The 25,028-nt window shown below is 45.2% G+C and overlaps 1 protein-coding gene across 2 annotated transcripts in view; it reads right to left on the bottom strand.

The window, feature by feature from the left end:
- Positions 1–10,852: 10,852 nt before the first annotated feature.
- IL10RB (interleukin 10 receptor subunit beta) overlaps positions 10,853–25,028 on the bottom strand; it is a 75,015-nt gene continuing 60,839 nt past the window's right edge. Inside the window, exon 7 of one of the 2 annotated variants that reach the window (XM_033948991.1) lies at positions 10,853–11,379. In XM_033948991.1, coding sequence (XP_033804882.1) covers positions 11,110–11,379 — 270 coding nt within the window. In that variant the 3' untranslated portion in view covers positions 10,853–11,109. The remainder of the gene's footprint in view (positions 11,380–25,028) is intronic. The other variant, XR_004539905.1, reaches the window with a different exon arrangement.

The raw sequence follows: 25,028 nt of genomic DNA, 5'->3' as shown, positions 1-25,028 counted from the left end.
GCCTTGTGCGCTAAAGATTCCTCCCCCCCCCCCCCCCCCTCCAGGATTTATTTCCGACTGCACGGAGAGTGGAAAGATTAGACGAGACGGATGTAGGCGCTAAACATTTTTTTTTCCATCTACGCAAAATTGGAAATACCCTTATGTTGAAAGAGTCACTACGGTTTGGCATCACTGTAGGAAAAACGTAACCTGGTTATTTAGGATTTATTTATTATCTTTTTTGAAGATATTCACCTAAAGTGGTGTACATCAAGAGTAAGAATAGAGGCAATAGATAATTATAGCTGTAAAAAAATAATTAAAATAACATTACATATCATGGCATAACTTGGGAGGGGCAACTGAAAAGTTCGAAGACCAGCCCAAAAAAGAATGATCTGGAGCCATGAAATTTACAAGTTATTGCACACTTTTCTTGACATATTTCGTTTCAATGAGGCAAATGCATCTAGTAAATGGGCACAAGTATAGGGAAACCAAGTCATTGTGACATCAGCTACTGAGGTTGGCTCTTAAGACATTGGTGGAATGAGGCATTATGACATCACAATACTAGGCAACACTGAAAAGTTCTCAGCCCAACCAGGAAGAGAATGATGTAGAGCCATGAAATTTACAAGTTATTGCACACTTTTCTTGACATATTTCGTTTCAATGAGGCAAATGCATCTAGTAAATGGGCACAAGTATAGGGAAACCAAGTCATTGTGACATCAGCTACTGAGGTTGGCTCTTAAGACATTGGTGGAATGAGGCATTATGACATCACAATACTAGGCAACACTGAAAAGTTCTCAGCCCAACCAGGAAGAGAATGATGTGGAGCCATGAAACTTACAAGTTATATTGCACACTTTTCTTGACAGTTTTTGTTTCAATGATATGATATGAAACAAAAAGTGTGACATAACTTTTGGTTTCATAGCTTCACATCATTCGCTTCTTGGTTGGGTTGAGATTTTTTCAGCTGCCTCTCGTACAACATCAGTAGACTACACAATAAAACTTTTTAATACACAGCATAGGGTTTAAGCAAAGGTGGAACACACAGATTAAGATGGAATAATAGGAGTTAGAAAATAAGGGTTAGTTTGAAGAAAGTTGCACTTAAAGGGCTAGATTCACTAAAGTCCACAAATCGATCCGATTTGTGTCCTATCCGTTTCCGAGTCATTCTGGCCGATCGATTCAGTAAAGCTTGTCCATGCAAATGATAAGATCGTAAGCATGCCCCCATTCGCGCACACATATCGCTGTAACATCGATCGACACACGTGCACACAGTATCCTTGTTGGTTTTGAAGCACATAACGCATGCGCTAGCTCTTAGGACTTCACTGCATAGAAATGGGGCGGGGTTTAATTGCGCACATTATTGGCAGGGTCCGAATGCGCCGACTGCAAAGCATTGATGTCGTAAAAAAATGCAAAATAAAGAACTGTAGTTTTTAGCAACTCTTCTTAAGTGCTGTTGCAAGCTATATAAGTTGTGACTAGCTTTTTGAAAAATTTGAAGTTCGAGGTTTAAGGAGAAATCGCATCGGAGGTTTGTGAGTGAGCTGTTTAAGCTGTAACTGGAGCGGCTTGTAGTTTTAGTTCGTCCTTTTTTTACGGAGTGATCTCGAAGTTTATTGCGCGCTTCTAACCAGTTTAACAACTCTCCATTTTTTTTTCTCTTCTGTTGTTTGCGGATCGGGGGCAGGGTGTGAGGAGACGCATAGGTTTCAGGGATACTGTATTTCCCTTAGGTAGGGGGGTGGGTCGGTTATTCGTTGTAAGGCACTCTTCTTTTTTCTCTTCATTCGTCCCGTTTGTTAGCCGATCATGGTGTAGGGTGTGAGGAGACCCGTCTGTTAAGTTGATACTGTGCTGATTGTTCCCTCAGATCAAGGTCCGTTGTAACCTGGCAGTCCATGTAAATTCCAGGACATATGGTCATTTTTTTGTATCTTAAAGATTGTAGGGTATGGCGATATGAGAGTACTCTTTTTTTTCAAGGGGGGGGGGGGGGTCGTTATTCTAACCTGGCCGTTACTTTCAATTGCAGGCGATATGGAGGCAGAGGGAGTGTTTTAACACTAAGGTCAGAGCACGCAGATTCACAGATGAAGAGCTTGCTGTTCTTGTGGATAGTGTGGTGGCAAAGTTTAAGGATCTATTCCAGAACACAAAGCTTTCCTCTGGGATGAAACTGGCTATTTGGTCGAAAAGAGCTTCAGATATTAGTGTCCTATGTGTTTGTAAACGCAGTGTCCAGTAATGTAAGCACCGTTGGCAGGACATCCGTGGTGTGGTAAAGGCCAAGTCCAGCAAGATTTGCAGACATGCCAAGGGTACCAGCGGTGGCCCTCCATGTGCTGTACAGCTCACTAACCTGGAGCGTTGTGTTCTTTAGACCCTGCAGTCTGAACAGATAGTGGGTGTCCCTGGTAGTGTGGACACATCAGTGCCAGCGAGCGATGATGAAAACGGTGAGTTTAGTGTCCTTTTTTGGTGTTAGTTCACATTTCTATGTCCCATGTTTTATGCTGTTTTTTTGTTCCAACTGATTTGTGTTTTTATCTTACAGCGCAAACACTTTCTCTTGTGTCTGATGGCCAGGCAGGGGCTGAAGGCGCCCTAGACCCTTCAGCGTTTCCCAGGGGAAGAGGACAAAACACAGAAACGACAAAAGTCTTCTTGGCAAGCCCCAATGACAAAATAACCAGAACATCGTTAAAAATAAACGACCATGAATACCCAATTTCCAAAACCATAAAAATACTGGGTATCACACTAGATACACACTTAACCATGGCTGACCACACAAACTTACTGGTGAAGAAATGCTTTTACACGCTGTGGAAACTAAGGACTATTAAAATATATTTCGACACAACATCCTTTAGATTACTGGTGCAAACACTGATCCTATCTATCCTGGACTACTGCAACATCGTCTACCTGGGTATCCCCAAAAAAACAGTACAAAAATTAAGAATAGGGCAAAACAACTACAGTCCACTTGATTTTCGGACTGAGGAAAAAAGACCATGTCAGCCCCTACTACAAAAAATTACACTGGTTACCAATAGAGGCGCAAATACTATTCAAGTTTGCTTGTATCTGTTTCAAACAGGTCTGGGGACTAGCACCTTCCTACCTGCTACCTCACCACGCTACACAACCCCACATGAACAACCTGAAACCGAAACATCTTTACACACCCAAAGATCACAGGCTGCAAATACAAATCCTTTCTGGACAGAACCTTCATGTTCCAAGCAAGCAGACAGCAATCCTGGCTGGGAAACCACATAAATAGAGCCAGACAGACCTACAGCGCATACCAAAAATCAATTAAAACCGTTCTATTTGACAAATTCATAGCCTAAACAGATGACCTCTCTCACTATGATATTTCTTCTTTTCAAACTTGATGTAATTTCTCATGAAACTCCTAATTCCTATGCAACATTTCTCCTCTTGCTTTCTGTAATTCGCCGATTGTCCAGCCTTCTTTCGATGTGAACCACCTAGAAGTCATTTGACTATGGCGGTATAGAAAAATTAAGTTATTATTATTAATATAAAAAAAGAAGATCGTGTACTGCTGAACCGGTTGCCTCTACGACGTCTAGGAATGCAGAGGAAAGTGAGCATGGATCTAGGGAGGATGGCATGTTTTATTGTACATTACATATATATGTCTCATCTGAAATACCTTTCTCTATCTTCCTTCAGAGGAGCCACAGGTGGGGAAATTGGGTGTTGGAAGAGGACAGAAATGGAGATTTACAGCAGTTGACCAAGTTTCTGCCAAGCAGATTATGAATCTTGAAGATGGTAAGTTGTGATTTCTGGAGGTTGTGATGTATTCTTGTACAGTACTTATTTATGTCTATTCTATTATCAAAAATTAATGTTTTGTTTCTGTCTTCAGAGCATACACAGGAGGGGAACATCGTGGGACCATCGTCTTGTGTGTCACCGGACCTCTATGCAGACGAAGGTGAGTTGTTTGCCTGCTGTTTGCAAGGTATGAGTGTTGGGTGCTATTTCGTAGTATTTTTATTTTAATCTTGGTTTTTTTTTCTTTTTAGAACATTCTCAATTGACCAACCTTGGAGATCTAGTTCCACCCACCATGCAAGATGTGGAAGATGAGACAGTGGACCAAACAGTGTTGACCCAGAAATCATGCCCTTTGTCTCCTCAACCTGCCCTGCCCGGTGTTCCCTGGCTGCATGACGCTCTCCTTTACATTTTCTCCTTCAGCCATTGTGGGCCCAGTCATCCGCAGGATTGCGACTCATCTGGGCCTCGTGGTCCTAGTGGCTCCGGCCAGGCCTTGCAAGCCTTGGTGTGCAGACCTAGTACATCTTCAGCAGGATAGGAGCCTCAAGCTGCCTCTTCATCACAGGCTTCTTAGTCAGGGGCCAGTCCCCACGGGGAACCCTTGGTGCATTTGTTACGGCATGGCTCTTGACATGGTCATTACCACTCTGCTCTGATGTAAAAAGCCATCTATTTTGGCAGCCTATGCAAAAGCTTGAGAAGCTTTTCTGCAGTGGTGTGTACGGGATTGAGTGCAGCCACTTCAAGGTCCCATTTCGATTATCCTTGCTTTCCTTCAGGCAAGACTGGACAAAGGCTTTACTGTGGCTTCCCTCAAGGTGCAGGTGGCAGGCCTTTTTTGCTTCCCGACTCAAAATTGCAAGGCTTCACCGACGGAAGTGACGACAGAGAAAGTGCCGAAGCCAATGCGAGCAAGTTTGTCATTGTTTTGCGCCAAAGTTAAAAAGTTATGGGGAAGAGGCGCAGCAGGGGGAGGAGTGGGAAGGGGGCAGAGAGGAGGGATGCTGGTGCCCCGAGAAAGAGTGCACCCAAGGCAGACCGCCCCCCTTACTACGCCACTGTGTACCACGTTTCTGTTTGTGCAAATGGCTGCCCCTAAAGTTAGATGTGGCTCCTGGCCATAAGTGCTATTCTATAAATCATGCCTAACTTTAGACACTACTTATAGAACAACACATATGCATTTTTTCAGTGTAGATTTATATTTTTAGCCAATACAGATAGATACATTTAAATATAAGACAAATTGAATCTGATGTTTGTCCTGTAATCTCTGCTTTTTTACATAACATAGTAAGTGACAGCAAATAAAGGCCTGAACAGTCCATCCAATCTGCCTAATAGTTGCACTCATTATAAATTCATGATTAAATTGCCTTTTTTTCTTTCGATATATTTCCGAGCCATAGGACTATGGAAGTCTGCCCAGTACTGTCCTTAGGTTTCAACTACTTGGAGTTGCTGTTGAAGCTCCCTCCAACTTATCCAAACCATCTTGTCATTTGCGGGATACAGACCATAAAAGTCTGCCTGGCACTGTCCTCCTGTTCCAAATTGCCGGAGTTCCTGTTGAAGCCCTCCCCAGCCCATCCTAAAGTGAATTGCCATACATGGCAAACAGATTGTGCAAGTCTGCCCAATACCAGCCGTAGTCCTTTAATTTATACCATTCATTTTCTAATTAAAGAACCTTTGTGTTCATCCCACAATTTTTTAAAATTCTGCCACTTTTTATCGTCGCTATCTCTCTCAGGAGGGCATTGCAAGCATCAACCACCCTATCTGTGAAAAAAGAAATTTCTTACCACCCTGCAACTTCAATTTATGCCTTCTAGTTTTACCATTTTCCCTTCCCTGGAAAATATTTAATTCTATATTAATACCTTTAAAGCAGGGGTGCCCACACTTTTTTGACTCGCGAGCTACTTTTAAAATGACCAAGTCAAAATGATCTACCAACAATAAAATTTTTAAAAAAACACAACGCACACTGTACACATAGAATTGTTAATTATCATTCCTATTCTGGGTTTTTTTTCAAAGAGGTCAAAGCAGATGACTCTATGCACTGTCACCTCAGTAACAACCATACAAAAATAGACAAATACCCACCCCCTCCCTTTTTACTAAACCACAATAGCAGTTTGTAGCGCAGAGAGCTGCGCTGAATGCCCAGCACTGCTCTCGACGCTCATAGGCTCCCTGCGCTAAAAACCACTATTGCGGTTTAGTAAAAGGGGACCATATTGTAAAATATAGACAGCAGATATAAATTCTGACACATTTTGATAACTAAATTTAAAATAAAATCATTTTTCCTACCTTGTCTGATGATTTCATGAGTCTCTGGTTACACTTTCTTCTTCTGACTGTGCATCCAATCTTTCTTTCAGCCTGTATGCTTCCTCTCCTCCACACCTCATTCCCTCCCCCAACTTTTTCTTCCTCTCTCCCTGACCTTTCCTTCTTTCTCTCTTCATGCCCCCTTTCTTTTTTTCTGTTTCTCTTCTTTCCTTCTGTTTCCCTGCCTGCCCCCTTTCTTTCTTTCTCCCTGCCCTTCCTCAAGCCACTGCCACTGCCATCGGGGAACAGGACCCAAACGCCATCAATGGATAACAGGTCCCAAAGCTGACGCCACCGACGCCCCATGATCTCCCTGCTTCAGGCCGATCAGTCTTCCTCTCCCCGACGTCAATTCTGCCGTCGGAGAGGAAGTTCCGCCCAGCCAGGCAGCGATTGGCTGGCACGAACTTTCTCTCCGACGGCAGAATTGACATCGGGGAGAGGAAGACTGATCGGCCCGATAGATTGCCAATGCAAAGTGAGTCCTGGATGATTGACTCACTTTGCCTTGGCGAGCTACTGGTCGATCGCGATCGACCTATTGGGCACCCCTGCTTTAAAGTATATTTTGTGAATTGCAGTAAATATAAAAATAAGACAACTCCAAAAGGCGTTTACCTGTTTTAATAAAAACTCTTGTTTTACATGCCTTATCAAAGATATCTACTATAATAAAACCCTAAGCGTGCATGCGCACTCCTACCTGCATGTTCCATGATCCGTATGTCTGTGGAGGCAGGAATGCGTAGGTGTGCTTAGGGTTCTATTACCTTGGGAGAAAAAATGGCACCCCAATGGCACGTGGAACCCCAAGGATGTTCTGAGCGAAGTCATTTTTAAGTTCTAAGCCTCGGTGGCGGCTCCTCTCACGAGCACCACCTGAGTCAGAGAAGTCTTCTGTCGCAGGCGGGGATTGTGAAATGAGCCGCCGCGGCAGCTCAGCGGACTAACAATTTTTTTCACCCCCAGTACCTTTTTAAATCATCCCCCGTACCCTCCCCAGTACTTTTAAATCATTCCCCCTTACCCTCCAATACTTTTTGATTGTCTTTATTATACATCCAAGCATAGACCCGGTGATTGATGTATTCTAAGTGACATCAAAGAATGGACAGCCAACGACAAGCATTATCAATCAAATTTAAATATAAAAGAAAAAGAAGCTTTAGATAATATCAAAAATGACATGTCCATTATTATTAAGAAAGCTGATAAAGGAGGAGCCATTGTAGTAATGAATAAGACGGACTATGTAGAAGAAATTCATCGTCAGTTGAACGTAGAAGAGGTCTATGAAAAATTATCTTTAAATCCCACAAAACGCCTGCAAAGAAAAATAATGACTGCAACCAATAAAGGCAGAATGGAAGGTTTTTTGACATATAAGGACCACAAATTTCTGAATAACAAATCACCAATAGTCCCGGTGTTGTATGTGTTACCAAAAATACACAAAAGTTTGGTAGCCCCTCCGGGTAGACCCATTATGTCATCTCGAGGGTCTCTTTTGGAACCTCTGTCCATTTTTATTGACCATTTTTTGAAGGGAGAAATTACGAAAATGGATTCTTATATCAAAGATTCAAAAGGTCAAACTCAGTGATATTCCAGCAAATGAATTTCCTTTTGTTCTGGTTTCTTTAGACGTATCGTCGTTGTATACTTCTATCCCCCAAGACGAAGCATTAAGTATCCTTAAAAACGTGTTCGAATCTCGGACACGTCCACACACCATTCCTACTGAATTCCTCTGTTTCTTGTCTAGATTAGCAATGAAGGAGAATTTCTTTATTTTTGACGGTAAATTCTACAAACAAAATAAAGGGGTGGCCATGGGGGCAACGTTTGCCCCGTCGGTAGCCAACCTATTCATGGATCATTTTGAAAAGACGTGGATAGTGAATTCCCCTTTTGAAGAAAACATCTTCAAATGGTTCCGATATATAGATGATGTTCTTTTACTTTGGACTGGAACCGAAAAAGAACTCCTGAACTTCAAAATTTGGCTTAATAGTTGTGATCCAAACATTCAATTCTCCATGGAATATGCAGTCAACACTTTGACTTTTTTGGATTTAATTATTATACAACACAGCGACCATTTTGAATTTGATACACATATCAAAACCACTGATAGAAACACCTTTTTAGATTTCAAGAGTTGCCACCCTTTGAGTCTAAGACGTAATTTGCCTTTTTCACAATTCCTCCGATTAAGACGTAATTGTTCTTCTTTGACCACCTTTAAAAAACAAGCTAAGAAACTAAAAACAAAACTACAACAAAGAGGATACCCCGATAACATTTTGAAATAAGCACTGAAAAGAGCTCGATATTATAATCGTGACCACTTATTGCACTCTCCTGTAAAATCAATGGATGAAAAAGATGAAGATGTTTTAACTTGTGTATTAAGATATACTACACAGGGAAATTGTCCAGCAAGGATCATCAAAGACAATTGGAAGATCATACAGGCACACCCACTTTTTGCAAAAACTGACATCAGAATTGCCTTTTCCAGAGAAAGAAACCTGAAAGATTATCTCAGTCCAGCAATGATAAAACATCAGCAACCGAGTGACAGCTCTTTGCTTCCAAAAGGGTTTTTCAAATGTGGCAAATGCAGTAGCTGTGAGGTTACCTTACCTACAAAAAATTTTATCAATCCAGCTACTGGAAAAAGTTACAGCATTAGACATTTTTTAACTTGCAACTCAGATCATATCATCTATGTAATCAGCTGTCCCTGTTCAAAATTGTACGTCGGAATGTCAACACGACCATTCAGAACGAGATTAACAGAACATAAATCAAATTTAAAGAACAGGAAAATGACGGCCCCCCTGGTTGAACATTGCGTTCAAGTCAACCACAAGTTCACCGACTTGAAATGCTTCTGCATTGATAAAGTTGAGAGTCACGTCAGAGGCGGAAATAGACAAAGACTGTTACATCAAAAAGAATGCCGGTGGATATTTAATCTTAACACAGTAAAACCAGCAGGGCTAAATAATGCAATAGATTGGTATGCCTTTTTCTAATCTGTAGGTCTCTCAGGTTGTTTATAAGTGTGTTTTGGCACAATTCTTTTTAAATGCAAATGACGTCATCATGCATACGATATATAACGTAGCAATTTACATCCGGCTGTTTGCCGGCGCCATTTTCTTTAGACCTGTCACATTTTCTTTAATTTTTCAATTTGAATTGTTTTGTTCAATTTGATATATTAAGTTGGTGGAATCTGTTTTCTTTTTCTTTCTCTGTATTTCATGGAACAAGATTATGCTTGTGAATTGTTGTTTTGAAAAAATTTAAATAAAAAAAAAAAAAGACCTGTCACACACAGGCGTAGCTGTGCACAGTGAGTAACTTCGCAGAATCTTATTTTAGTACTTGACTATTTCCTTTAATGTTCGGGTATGCAATAATTAATGTTACACATTTCTTTTTTCATAGCCAGAACACCAGACCCTTGACAAAGCCTTATTGGCGAAACAGGTCCCGTCAGGCTCTACTTGCACCGGCAGCGCGTATCTGAAACACAAGCGGCAACAAAAAGATAAGTGCCGCCAGTTTTCATTTATTGAGTCACAGATAAAATATAGACTTAAGTACGCCTAAAGATAAGTTTTTAATGCATAATTTAAAAATACAAAAAGAAAAACTATGAACACCCAATGAAAGAGAACTGCCCACCTGCCATCAGCTGTTATAGTAATTGTACTGAGCAGCGCAGGAATCTGAGGGGTTCATAGTAATTCAATACTCGACTTGGAAAGTTGTTTAGCCAAGTCCCACAAGTTCGTTGGTTTTTGTGATTACTTCTAGTAGGAACTTGAGACCATTTTCGCTGTAGTAGTCTTTCTATAAAGACAGACAGTATAGGGCAGTGGTTCTCAACCCTGTCCTGGAAGACCACCAGACCAATTGGGTTTTCAGGTTAGCCCTAATGAATATGCATGGAGCAGATTTGCATGCCTCTCACTTCCATTATATGCAAATCTCTCTCATGCATATTCATTAGGGCTAGCCTGAAAACCCGATTGGCCTGGTGGTCCTCCAGGACATGGTTGGGAACCACTGGTATCGGACACCTTTTCCATCTCCCAGCCTAGGTACCCTCAAAATAGACATATGTTGCCAAGCATTAGTTGTCAACAAGAGCAACTAGCATGACTAATGCCCATCCATGTTAAACCCCCCAAACAGAAAAAAATCTCTCTTCTGGCTGTATCGGTGTTTTAGACTTGTGCAAAATTTGGGTAAATGCTTCACGTTGGCTGCTAACTCTTTTAGTGTTGAAACATTTTATTAAATTGTCAATGCACGAACATGACACAACAAAGAACAACATCCCCCCGCCCCACTTCTACCCACTCTCCCCAACTACCACTCACCCAGAGGATGCATCCCAGCACCAGCAAGCCTGCCACAAGAAGGCTCGGTGATCTGTGTTCTGATAATCCCCGAACCATTACTCCACAACAACACAAAGGGACCCAGGAACATACCCCTCCTCCCATATTACACCCTCAAGGTCAGTAGCAATATCCCATCCCAGAAGAGCTATAATATTATCTCCCTTGCATCCACCAAAGACCCACCCCAAGCCCAACCCTCTGTGATCAAAACTCACCAGTCACAGACCACAACACTCACAGGGTATTCAAAATGAGACTATGGCTCTTAGGATTTAACTTAACTCTTAATTAAAAGCACAGTATTCAATAATATATTTTAAATATATACATTAAGGTACCAAGTAACATAAATCTTGAAAGTTGAAACATTTTCACAGGAAAATATAAAATTAAAATAAGTGCAGTGCATTTAGGAAAAATATATATGTCCTCTTGAACATTCTTTGTTTAGGTATTTGCTCATTTTTATTTGTTTAAGAATTCTGTTATGCAACTCTTTTTACGCCTCCTTTCCAGTAGCATTTCCACTACTGTTGTTCAGATCATGGAATAAAGAATATTCTTTGTCTTCGTGCAAATTTTCTTCTCCAGATAGATGTCTTTGGGAGCTCTGAAGCAGCTCTGCTGTATTGTCACTTAATTCTGCATGGTCCTGGCCGCAGGTTTCAGTTTCCTCTATAACCACAATACATGTATTGCAACATTCATCTGTTTCTTCCTGCTTTCCCAGTGAAAGAAAGGGCGGGTTATAGAAGGGCTTGCTCAGATACTGTGAAGGAAGAGAAACAAGAATTTGTTGTCTTGCTCAAACTTGTATGACTGTTGGAAAGCTAGTTCATCATGCTACAGACTGATAAGGAAAACCAACACAAAACTTTCTCCTTAACCCGTACACATGCCTTCAGGAGACAGGAAAGAAGTCACTTGAACCACACATCTACTGGGAGATCTGGACTAACCACAAAGCAGGGAAGAACAGCCAGGCTAGGAGTCTTAATCTCTGAGAAAATAGATATGAAAACCTCTCCTCAAATCTCCAAACTCTCATTACTTTGGGGTCTTTTTGGTACTTTTTCACATTTTTGATAACGTTGAAATATGGGGCCTAAAACTGGACATCATACTCTGACCTAGCAAGGGCTATCAATATTGAAAATATTACTGTATTACTTTCCTCATTTAATATGTGTTAATCTGCCTGTATTACGTTGTAATCATTATGAAGGAGGCTGCTACTTTATTTAACTTACCATGTTTCCCCAAAAATAAGACACTGTCTTATATTAATTTTGGGCCCAAAAAAGGCACTAGGTCTTATTTTTGGGTAGGTCTTAATTTTTCATGTACAGTGATCATCTCTCCCTTCCTCTCCTCCACATGTGTAGCATCTTTCCTCCCCTCTCATCCATCCCCTTGTACAGTATCTTTCTAACCCTCCCTCCCATCCCCCTGTCAGCAGAACCTTTGCAGCTTCTATCCCTCCCCTTGTGCACCCCCCCTGCTGACCCTTTCATCTCTCCCTCCCCATGCGAACCCCGAAATACCTGGAAACAAACGGCAGTGTTGGCAGCACAGGCTGGATCATGGCCTACTCTTCTCGCATCTGGGCATTCCTATGCTGCATCAATGATGATGTCATCAGCAACACAGAACGGCTGGACGTCAGAAGGGCAGGCCGCAATCCAGCCTGTGCTGCCGACACTTCCGTTTGTTTCCAGGCATTTTGGCTCGTGGTCGGGGTTCGCATGGGAGGAAGAGATGGAAGGGTCGGCGGAGGGGGTGGGGGAAGCGCTGCTGCCAGCGACTAGGGCTTATTTTCAGGGGGTAGGGCTTATATTAAGACCTATCCCTTTCGGGGTATTGCTCTTCTATTTTGGTGATCATTGACAAATAGTCTTTGCTTTCCACTGCTGTATCCAGATGTAGTTTTCTGCATTTATCCACATCCTCCCCCCCCCCGATTCTATATATGGCGACTAAAGTTGTGCGCAGAAACTTAACTGCATGGCCAAATTGCATAACTTAATTGTTTTAATAAGTCAACTTGTGCAAATAATTGGCCACTAACAAAGCAATTATCAGCATTAATTAGAATTTACACGCACAACATTCTAAGCACGTAAATTCTAACGCACGGATCTGAAACGGATTGGCCATGAGAGGGCTGGAGGCATTCCTATAAATTATCCATACTGTTATAGAATATGCTCAATCTGTGCAGAATTTAGGTACAGGAATTTACCCCAGGTTTTAGTTGGCGTAAATGGTCATAGCTAAATTTTAGTCGCAGGGACAGTCCCTAGGCATATTCTATAAACCATGCCTAGCTTTAAGCATGGTTTATATAATAGCATAAATGAGAAAATTCTATAACTGGCACTGAAACTTAGGCGCTGGCAGCCACCATACCGGTGCCTAAGTTAATCGACAAACGCCGTTAGAAACAGTGAAAACTCCCGATGTTCAAGCGCCTAACAGCACTTAAATAAAAGGTGCTGTAATCACGCCTAACACCACTATGGCCATGGCTAACGCCAGAAGTGGTGTTAGGCGCCGGAAAGCACCTACGTAGGCATGATTTAAGGCACAGACAAACGCCAGAAATGTAGGCCTGGGAAACCCTGATCTTCATTTCTGGTGCCTATTTTGCCCAAAGGCACAATTCTATATATGGTGCCATTGTATGACTGACATGTGATCGGCCGCTTTTTTAGGCAGCTACCAGTAGTGGTACCGTAAACAGAATCCGGCCTTAAGTGCCTTTGTTTCTGCACCAATTTTTCCAGCACCATATATAGAATCTAGTGATTAGTCCATTATACCTAATCTTCCGGTTATCTGCATGGTTTCCCAAGGTGACTTATTTCCAATGCATATTTAAGAACATAAGAATAGCCTAACTGGGTCAGACCAATGGTCTATCAAGCCCAGTAGCCTGTTCTCATGGTGGCCAATCCAGGTCACTAATACCTGGCCAAAACCCAAGGAGTAGCAACATTCCATTCAGAATCCTAAAGAATATCAAGGTTCTGGAATCCCAAAGTAACAAAAGATTCCGGAACCCCAAAGAGTAGCAACATTCCATGCTACTGATCCAGGGCAAGCAGTGGCTTCCCCCAGGTCTTTCTCAATAACAGACTATGGACTTTTCCTCCAGGAACTTGTTCAAACCTTTCTTAAAACCAGCTACAATGTCTGCTCTTACCACAACCTCTGGCAACACGTTCCAGAGCTTAACTATTCTCTGGGTGAAAAAAAATTTCCTCTTATTGGTTTTAAAAGTATTTCCATGTAATTTCGAGTGTCCCCCTAGTCTTTCTGCTATATTTTCCCCTTCAAATGCTTTATTCTAATTCTCATCTCCAAATCATCTATAAATAGGCTGAAAATGGACAAAGTGCTGAATTTTGCTATTTTATGCCACAATCAAAGATGCAGCCATTAACCTAGAATGATCTTTTAGTCAATTCTCAAGTAGCTCTGTACCAAATACCTTGAAAAGTCAAAATTAATGGTATTGACTCTGTTATGTTTCCAATTTTAAATTTTTATTTATGTATTGGAAAAGGCTGATCACACTATTTTAAGATCTAGCTCCTTTAAAGCCCTGAGCACACTTGATCTTCTACTATTCTCTAGAAACTTTCCTGGAACAGATGTTGACATGTATTGCATTTGCATTAGATTCATATCTCTTACCATTTTGCTCAGTTTAAATCTACTCGAAAGGGTCCAGAGAAGAGTGACTAAAATGGTTAAGGGGCTGGAGGAGTTGCCTTACAATGAGAGACTGGAGAAACTGGGCTTCTTCTCCCTTGAAAAGAGGAGATAGAGGGGACATTATTGAAACATTCAAAATAATGAAGGGAATAGACTTTAGCAAATAAAGCCAGAGTGTTCACCCTCTCCAAGGTAGAGAGAATGAGAGGGCACTCTAAAGTTGAAAGGGGATAGATTTCGTACAAATGTAAGGAAGCCACCCCATTTCTGAATCTGAGGCAAGTACTCACATTGCAGACAAAACTGTAGAGGGCAAACTAACTCAAACGGGAAAATTCCCATGGAGACCGGGCAAACTCAGTGTATGGAGGGCTATGTACGTCAATGCCCACAGTTTAGGTAATAAAATCCTGGAATTAGAAAGGGAAATAAGGAATGCCGACCTAGATATAGTGGCAATATCTGAAACCTGGTTCACGGATTCCCTTGGGTGGGATATGGCTATACCAGGATATAACTTGCTCCATCGAGACAGAGAAGGCAAAACTGGAGGAGGGGTAGCACTACACATCCAAGAGGACATCAAAGTTACCAAACTCACAGGGATCACAGAATCCCTCTGGGTGAACCTGGCCAGGGGAAATGACAAATGCCTGTATCTTGGTGTGGTATACAGACCCCCAAGACAACAGGATGACATAGACAAAAAAAATTGATCGAAGACATCGAGACCATGACTCTGCGTGGAGACACTGTACTGTTGGGAGACTTCAATATGACTGATGTAGACTGGAACAAACTTTCCGCTATGAACAGCGGCAGCAGAAGGCTACTAACCTCCATAAGGGGAGCATGACTCAAACAGATGGTATTGGAGCCTACTAGGGATCAGGCGATACTGGACCTGGTGTTCACCAACGAAGACTGTCACAGAGGTTTCGGTGGGCGATGCGTTGGCATTCAGTGACCACAACATAGTGTGGTTTCACCTCAGAAAGGGTTTCACTAAGTCAAACACATCCACAAAGATCCTTAACTTTAAGAGCACTAACTTTAAGAGCATGGGAGATTTTGTCTATGAGGCACTGCAAAAACAGGACACAACAGATAGTGTGGAGGTACTGTGGTCAGCTCTGAAATCTACCCTACAGGAAGCAACCAACCTCTATATTAAGACAGTGAGCAAACGACGGAGAAATAATAAACCCCAATTGTTCTCCGCGGATATCTTGGAACTCGTAAAACAGAAGAAGAGAGCATTTGTAGCCTGCAAACAATCACAACGACTGGAAGCTAAAGAAGCTTATCTGGTGAAATCTAGAACTTTTAAAACAGCAGTCAGAGATGCCAAATTCCGGATAGAAGAAAATCTAGCTAAGAATATTAAAAAAGAGGATAAATCCTTTTTCAGGTATGTTAGTGACAGAAAAAGGAACACAGATGGGATAGTGCACCTAAGGGAACCCAATGGTAACTATGTAGAATTGGACTCCGATAAAGCTGAACTACTCAATAAATACTTCTGCTCAGTCTTTACCTGTGAGGCGCTGGGATCCGGTCCACAGCTGCAGACAAGGGAGAGCTCAGAAGACCCGTTCCTGAACTTTGAATTTACCGCCGGCAGCGTCTACCAAGAACTATCAAAGCTCAAAGTGAACAAAGCCATGGGACCAGATAAACTGCACCCCAAAGTACTTAAGGAATTGAGAGATGTCTTGGCGGAGCCATTAGCTGCGCTCTTCAATCTTTCCCTAAGCACGGGAAGAGTCCCATTGGACTGGAAAACAGCTAACGTCATTCCGCTCCACAAAAAGGGATGCAAGTCGGAGACTGCAAATTACAGACCGGTAAGTCTCACATCAATAGTGTGTAAACTTATGGAAACGTTGATTAATCACAAATTAGTTACGATCCTGATCGACGAGAGGCTGAGGGATCCCCTCCAGCATGGATTTACAAAGGGAAGGTCTTGCCAATCCAATCTAATCAGCTTCTTTGGGTAACAAAAAAAGCTAGATATGGGAGAGTCCCTGGATGTCGTGTATTTGGACTTCAATAAGGCTTTTGATAGTGTCCCACACTGCAGGTTATTGAACAAGATGAGTTCATTGGGACTAGGAGAAACATTGACTGCATGGGTTAAAGACTGGCTCAGTGGCAGACTCCGGAGGATGGTGGTCAATGGTACTCCCTCCGAAACATCGGAAGTGATCAGTGGAGTGCCACAGGGCTCAGTCTTGGGTCCAATCCTATTTAACATCTTTATACGGGACCTGCCACAGGGACTTCGAGGTAAAATTGCATTATTTGCCGATGACGATAAATTGTGCAACATAGTGGGCAAAAGCACTGTGCCAGACACTATGACGCAGGACCTACACTTACTAGAACAATGGTCCGCAACTTGGCAACTGAGTTTTAATGCCAAAAAGTGTAAGGTTATGCACCTTGGCAGCGGAAATCCACGCAGAACTTACACCCTGAATGGTGAGACCTTAGCAAGAACTGTTGCAGAACGGGACCTTGGAGTAATCATCAGTGAAGATATGAAGACTGCCAATCAAATAGAGAAAGCATCATCCAAGGCTAGACAAATGCTGGGTTGTATCCGTAGAAGTTTTGTCAGCCGGAAGCCCGAAGTTATAATGCCATTGTACAGGTCCATGGTAAGACCTCATCTGGAATATTGTGTTCAGTTTTGGAGGCCACATTATCAAAAGGATGTGCTGAGAATGGAGTCGATTCAGCAAATGGCCACTAGGATGGTCTCAGGCCTCAAGGATCTCCCATATGAAGAACGTCTAGGTATATTCTCTCGAGGAACGCAGAGAGAGGGGAGACATGATAGAGACGTTCAAATATGTTACTGGCCGTATTGAGGTAGAAAAGACATCTTTTTCCTTACAGGATCTACGGCAACAAGAGGGCATCCGTTAAAAATCAAGGGTGGGAGATTTCATGGTGACACTATGAAGTATTTCTTTACCGAAAGGGTGGTTGATTTTTGGAATAATCTTCCACTTTAGGTAATTGAGGCCAGCAACGTGCTCGATTTTAAGAAAAAATGGGATTAGCATGTGGGTTCACTTCGAGGAAGTGCTTAGTGGGGAGGGTTCTTAGAGTGGGCAGACTTGTTGGACTGATGGCCCTTTTCTGCCGTCATATTCTATGTTTCTATGTTCTTCTTCACCCAGAGTGTTAGAAAACTTGAATGCTCATCCGGAGTCTGTTATAGGGGAAAACACCCTCCAGGAATTCAAGACAAAGTTGAACAAGTTCCTGCTAAACTGGAATGTACGCAAGTGAGGCTGGACTCATTTAAAGCACTAGTCTTTGACCTGGGGGCCGCCGCGTGAGCGGACTGTTGGGCACGATGGACCATTGGTCTGACCCAGCAGTGGCAATTCTTATGTTCTTACCCTGACCAATCCTTTAGTATCACATGCATCTTGTTAAGGAAAAACTATGTGCAAGTCATTGTGATCCACTCTTGGGTAATTAGGTGTGCTGATAGTAAATTAGCATTTTGGTAATACTCTTCCCATGCAGTATGTCATTTTATTTACTTACTTATTTAATTTCTATCCCGTCCTCCCCAACGGGTTACATAACAACAATAAGACATATAGCACAGTTACTTACCGTAACAGGTGTTATCCAGGGACAGCAGGCAGATATTCTTAACGCATGGGTGACATCACCGATGGAGCCCCGGTACGGATCTTTTTAACTAGAAAGTTCTAGTTGGCCGCACCGCGCATGCGCGAGTGCCTTCCCGCCCGACGGAGGAGAGTGTGGTCCCCAGTTAAGATAAGCCAGCTAAGAAGCCAACCCGGGGAGGAGGGTGGGACGTAAGAATATCTGCCTGCTGTCCCTGGATAACACCTGTTACGGTAAGTAACTGTGCTTTATCCCAGGACAAGCAGGCAGCATATTCTTAACGCATGGGTGACCTCCAAGCTAACAGAGAGGAGGAGGGATGGTTGGCCATTAGGAAAATAAATTTTGTAACACAGATTGGCCGAAGTGTCCATCCCGTCTGGAGAAGGCATCCAGACAATAGTGAGTAGTGAACGTGTGAACTGAGGACCAAGTGGCAGCCTTACAGATTTCCTCGATGGGCGTGGAACGGAGGAAAGCCACAGAAGCAGCCATAGCTCTGACCCTGTGGGCCGTGACAGCACCTTCCAGTGAGAGACCGGCCCGAGCATAACAGAACGCAATGCAGGCAGCAAGCCAGTGAGAAAGCGTCCGTTTAGAAACAGGGTGCCCCAGACGGTTGGGGTCAAAGGACAAAAAGAGTTGAGGCGAAGAGCGGTGAGCCCTGGTACGGTCCAGGTAGTATGCAAGGGCCCGCTTACAGTCTAGCGTGTGTAACGCCTGTTCCCCAGGATGAGCATGGGGTGTAGGGAAAAAGACAGGCAATACAATGGACTGGTTGAGGTGGAAGTCCGAGACCACCTTGGGAAGGAATTTAGGGTGGGTACGCAGAACCACCTTGTCATGGTGAAAAATAGTAAAAGGTGGGTCGGCAACCAGTGCATGCAGCTCACTAACCCTCCTGGCAGAGGTGATGGCAATGAGGAAAAGCACCTTCCATGTCAGAAAATTGAGTGAAGTAGTGGCAAGAGGCTCAAACGGAGGTTTCATGAGGGCTGATAAAACCACATTCAGGTCCCAGACGACAGGAGGAGGCTTCAGAGGTGGTTTGACATTGAAGAGGCCTCTCATAAACCGGGAAACCAGTGGATGAGCCGTGAGAGGTTTTCCGAGGATAGGCTCATGAAACGCAGTGATGGCACTGAGGTGGACTCTGATTGAGGTAGACTTGAGGCCAGCGTCGGACAGAGAGAGCAAATAGTCCAGTACAGTTTCCACCGCCAACGAGGTGGGATCGTGACGATGCAGTAGACACCAAGAGGAGAACCTGGTCCACTTCTGATGGTAACATTGGAGGGTGGCCGGTTTCCTGGAGGCATCCAAAATGCGACGGACAGGCTGAGACAGATTCTCTGGAGAGGTCAGCCTGAGAGAAACCAAGCTGTCAGGTGGAGCGAAGACAGATTGGGATGCAGTAGAGACTGACGTTGCTGCGTAAGTAGAGTAGGAAACACAGGAAGAGGAATGGGCTCCCTGGAGCTGAGCTGAAGCAGGAGGGAGAACCAGTGTTGGCGAGGCCACCGAGGAGCAATGAGAATCATGGTGGCCCTGTCCCTGCGGAGTTTGGATAACGTCCGCAACATCAGAGGTAGTGGAGGAAAGGCATAGAGGAACCGATCCGTCCAGTCGAGCAGGAATGCATCTGGGGTCAGACGATGAGGAGAGAAGAGTCTGGAACAGAACTGGGGCAGCTGATGGTTGTGAGGTGCTGCAAAGAGGTCCACCTGCGGAGTGCCCCAGCGAGCAAAGATGGAGTGGAGTGTTGAAGGGTCCAGAGTCCACTCGTGAGGTTGAAGGATGCGGCTGAGATTGTCGGCCAGGGAGTTCTGTTCGCCCTGGATATAGACAGCCTTGAGGAAGAGATTGCGGGCCGTGGCCCAGGTCCAGATGCGGAGAGCCTCCTGACAAAGGAGGCGAGATCTGGTGCCGCCTTGCTTGTTTATGTAGTACATGGCGACTTAATTGTCTGTGCACAGGAGAAGAACCTGAGGGCAGAGAAGGTGCTGGAAGGCCTTGAGAGCATAGAACATGGCTCTGAGTTCCAGGAAATTGATGTGATGTTGACGCTCCTGAGGGGTCCAGAGTCCCTGGGTGCGTAGATCTCCCAGGTGAGCTCCCCACGCATAGGGGGAGGCATCCGTGGTTACGATCATGGAGTGAGGGGGTAGATGAAAGAGTAGACCCCTGGAAAGATTTGAGGAGTTCAACCACCATTGAAGAGATTGCTGAAGAGACGATGTCACAGAGATGGGATGAGAAAGAAGATCCGTGGTCTGTGCCCATTGGTTGGCAAGAGTCCATTGATGTGCCTGAGGTGGAGTCGCGCCAGAGGAAGCACATGGACCGTCGAGGCCATGTGGCCCAGGAGGACCATCATCTGTCGGGCAGGAATGGAGTGATGAAGGAGCACCTGACGACAGAGGTGGAGCAGGGTCCGTTGACGGTCGTAGGGGAGAAACGCCCTCATTAGTGTGGTGTCGAGAACTGCTCCAATGAACTGAAGTCGCTGTGTGGGAAGCAGATGCGACTTGGGGTAGTTGATCTCGAACCCCAGGAGATGGAGGAGAGAGATGGTGTGATGAGTGGCTTGTAGCACAAGTGGAGACGTAGGTGCTTTCACCAACCAATCGTCCAAGTAGGGGAACACCTGGAGGTTGTGAGACCTGAGGAAGGCCGCCACCACAATAAGGCACTTGGTGAACACCCTGGGCGATGAAGCGAGGCCAAAAGGTAGCACTTTGTACTGATAGTGACAGTGCTGTATCTGAAACCGTAGGTAGCGACGTGAAGTCGGATTGATTGGGATGTGAGTGTAGGCCTCTTTGAGGTCCAGGGAACATAGCCAGTCGTGTTGAGAGAGAAGAGGGTAAAGCGTGGCAAGGGAGAGCATTCTGAACTTCTCCTTGACCAGACACTTGTTGAGGTCCCTGAGATCGAGGATGGGACGAAGGTCTCCTGTCTTCTTGGGAACCAGGAAGTAGCGGGAGTAGAATCCCTGACCCCTTTGGGCCGGAGGCACCTCTTCGATGGCATTGAGAAGAAGGAGGGATTGGACCTCCCTCAGGAGGAGGGGGGTTTGGGAGGAGTGAGAAGCAGACTCTACGGGAGGATTGTCTGGTGGAAGAGTCTGGAAGTTGAGAGAGTAGCCGTGGCGAATGATGTTGAAGACCCATTGGTCTGATGTGATGACCTCCCAACGGCTGAGGAAGATTTGGAGGCGACCTCCGATAGGCTGAGGAAGAGGCAATGATGATGGGAGACTGGCTATGCCCTGGAGGAAAAAGTCAAAAGGGCTGAGATGGTTTTGACGGAGGGAGAGGCTTGGCAGGTTGGTGAGACTGTGAGCGAGCCTGAGATTGATGCTGTTGACGAGGTCGGCGAGGCTGCTGCTGAGGCGGGTTGAGAGGTCTGGCCGAGAACCTGCGGTGGTAGGAAGACTGCTGTCTGTAGGTGCGAGCAGGTGGAATCTTCTTTTTAGGTTTAATCAGAGTGTCCCACCTGGTCTCATGTGCTGAGAGTTTCTGGGTTGTTGAGTCCAGGGACTCTCCGAAGAGTTCATCACCCAGACAAGGTGCGTTAGCCAGGCGGTCCTGGTGGTTAATGTCCAGGTCAGAGACTCTCAGCCATGCCAAACGTCGCATGGCCACCGCCATGGCAGATGCACGAGAGGTCAGCTCAAATGAGTCGTAGATGGAGCGAAACATGAATTTCCTGAGTTGGAGGAGGCTGGAAATATGTTGCTGGAAAAGAGGGACCTTACGTTCAGGAAGGTATTTCTGTAAGGAGGAGAGCTGTTGCACCAGATGCTTCATGTAGAAGGAGAAGTGGAAGGTGTAGTTGTTGGCTCTATTGGCTAACATGGCATTTTGGAAAAGGCGCTTACCAAATTTATCCATGGTTTTTCCCTCTCTGCCAGGAGGGGTGGAGGCATATACACTGGAGCCCTGAGATTTTTTCAAAGTAGATTCCACCAGGAGGGACTCGTGGGGCAATTGAGGCTTATCAAATCCTGGGATTGGAATAACCCGGTACAAGCTATCCAATTTACGAGGGGCTCCAGGAACCGTGAGGGGAGCTTCCCAGTTTTTATAGAAAGTTTCCCGTAAGATGTCGTGGACGGGCAACTTCAGAAATTCTTTGGGAGGTTGCTCAAAGTCTAGGGCATCGAGGAAAGCCTGAGACTTTTTAGAGTCGGACTCTAAGGGAGTCACGAGCGGTGTGCCACAGGGATCGGTGCTGGGGCCGTTACTTTTCAACATATTTATCAATGACCTGGAAAAGGAGGCAAAGTGCGAGGTTATAAAATTTGCTGACGATACCAAACTGTACGGCAGAGTTAGGTCCAGGGAGGAGTGTGAGGACCTGCAAAGGGACCTGGACAAGCTGGAAGACTGGGCAAACAAATGGCAAATGCGCTTTAACGTGGAAAAATGCAAGGTCATGCATATAGGGAAAAAGAACCCGTTGTTCAACTACAAATTGGGAGGGGCATTGTTGGGAGACAGCAGTCTTGAGAGAGACTTGGGTGTGCTGGTGGATGCATCACTGAAGCCATCTGCACAGTGCGCAGCAGCCTCGAAAAAAGCCAACAGGATGCTGGGCATCATAAAGAGGGGCATAAAGAGGACGCGGGAAGTCATCATGCCATTGTATCGAGCGATGGTGCGTCCACATCTGGAATACTGCGTTCAATATTGGTCGCCGTACCTCAAGAAGGACATGGCGGTACTTGAGAGAGTCCAAAGGAGAGCAACGAAACTGGTAAGAGGGCTGGAACACTGCCCATACGCCGAGAGGTTGGATAGGCTGGGGCTCTTCTCTCTGGAAAAAAGGAGGCTCAGGGGAGATATGATAGAGACCTTCAAGATCATGAGGGGCATAGAGAGGGTGGATAGGGACAGATTCTTCAGGCTGAAGGGGTCAACAGGCACGAGGGGGCATTCGGAGAAACTGAAGGGAGATAGGTTCAGAACAAATGCAAGGAAGTTTTTTTTTCACACAAAGGGTCGTGGACACTTGGAATGCGCTACCGGAGGAAGTGATCAGGCAGAGTACGGTACAAGGATTCAAACAGGGATTGGACGGATTCCTGAGGGATAGGGGGATCGTGGGATACTGAGAGAGGTGCTGGGATGTAACACAGGTATAGAAAGCTAACCAGGTAATAAGTATAGAAATCCAACCAGGTCGTGCATGTGCAAGACCGGAGGGTTAGGACTTCGATGGGAAGATAGGACTCAATGGGAAACCAAGGTGGCAAGGGGGCCCCTTCTGGTGACTCAGACAGGCCGTGACCTGTTCGGGCCGCCGCGGGAGCGGACTGCTGGGCGGGATGGACCTATGGTCTGACCCGGCGGAGGCACTGCTTATGTTCTTATGTTGCTGACATCTCCCTAAGGAATTTGGAGAAAGAGGATTGCTCTGGTTTGGAGACGGTGTCGGTCATGGAGGGTTCTTCGTCGGTTGACGAAGCGTCCTCCTCGGTACCGTGAGGGGAGTCTTCCCACAAATCTGGGTCCCTAACGTCGGGGTGCGTACGTTTGGACATCGGTGTGGAGGGCTCGGCATGGCGGGTCTTTGAAGGAGATTTGCCTGAGCGCACCGAGGCTGTACCGGGTGAGGAAGACCGATGTCGTTCCTGGGACCGGACAGGGTCGGCAGCATCACGGGTATGTACTGCAGGTGTTTCTGCCAAGAGCACCGGCATGGAAGTATTAATCGGTACCGAGGGGGTCGACACCGATGGGACAGTGTGAGGCTCGGACCTGTCCCGTACCGGAAGGTGCGGTGCCAGCAACGCCGGCAACAGTTGTTGGAGCTGTTGTTGCAGCTGCTCCTGTAACTGTGTTTGGAGTATGGCCGCGATACGGTCATCCAGGGGAGGCACCGGTACCGCTTTTTTCTTCTTCGGTACCATAGGTGCCGCTCTACGCTCCGGCGATGAGGAGGCCGATGATGAGGCACTCACCGAGATCGGAGCGGAGCGTTTGCGGGGCCGGTGCGGTGCCGGGAGGGCCGGTGTCGCAACCGTGGCAGGAGGGCGCTCAAGGGAAGTGGGAGGCTTCTTAGCCGGCTTACCTGGGCCCAACGACCCCGAGGAAGGGTCCGGTGGTGTCGATGTTGTCGGTGCCGACTTTTGTGGTGCCGTCGACATCGCAGCCGGTTCCATGGCAGATCCGGTACCAAACAAAATATTTTGTTGGATCTGCCGATTTTTCAAAGTACGCTTTTTAAGCGTAGCACAGCGGGTGCAGGTGTCAGCCCGATGCTCTGGACCCAAGCACTGGAGGCACCAATTGTGTGGGTCGGTGAGGGAGATCGGGCGTGCACACCGCTGGCACTTCTTAAAACCCGGTTGAGGGGGCATGAATGGAAACACGGCCTCCGCAAAATCGAACCCGGAGGCCTGTATGGTGGCAACAGGCCCCGCCGGGGCCGGCCTGAAAAAATAAAAAAAACTTGACGAGTTTTTTTTTTTTTTTTTGAAAACAAAAATAAAGGGAATCCAATAAGAAAAAAGGAAAAAAGTGAAGAAATACGCGAGCGGGAAGGCAAAAATTAATTTTTCAATGGCCGTTGAAAACACACGCGTCTTCTTTGCTCCGCGGAAACGAAGAAACTGGGGACCACGCTCTCCTCCGTCGGGCGGGAAGGCACTCGCGCATGCGCGGTGCGGCCAACTAGAACTTTCTAGTTAAAAAGGTCCGTACCGGGGCTCCGTCGGTGACGTCACCCATGCGTTAAGAATATGCTGCCTGCTTGTCCTGGGATAAAACAATTAACAACAAGGACTAGAAGACTAAGGCAATAGGGTACCGTGAGATGTATCTAGTTGTGGTATACAAACCTAAGGATTAGATTAGATTAGATTAGATCTAGTTCAATTGCTCTGGATTAGCAGACCTTGGAGCCTGAAACATGCACAGGGAGACGGATGAAATCAGAAGCATGCACAGAGAGAGTCGATTAAATATCTATTAAGAATACAGTGGTTTGGGAATAACAGTCTGAATGCTAGCTTGTCCTGAGGAGTCAGAT

This window comes from Geotrypetes seraphini, chromosome 6 (assembly GCF_902459505.1).
Source record: "Geotrypetes seraphini chromosome 6, aGeoSer1.1, whole genome shotgun sequence".
NCBI lineage: Eukaryota > Metazoa > Chordata > Amphibia > Gymnophiona > Dermophiidae > Geotrypetes > Geotrypetes seraphini.
The sequence above is the reverse complement of the archived record's forward strand: the minus strand, read 5'-3'. Positions and strand labels throughout refer to the sequence as shown.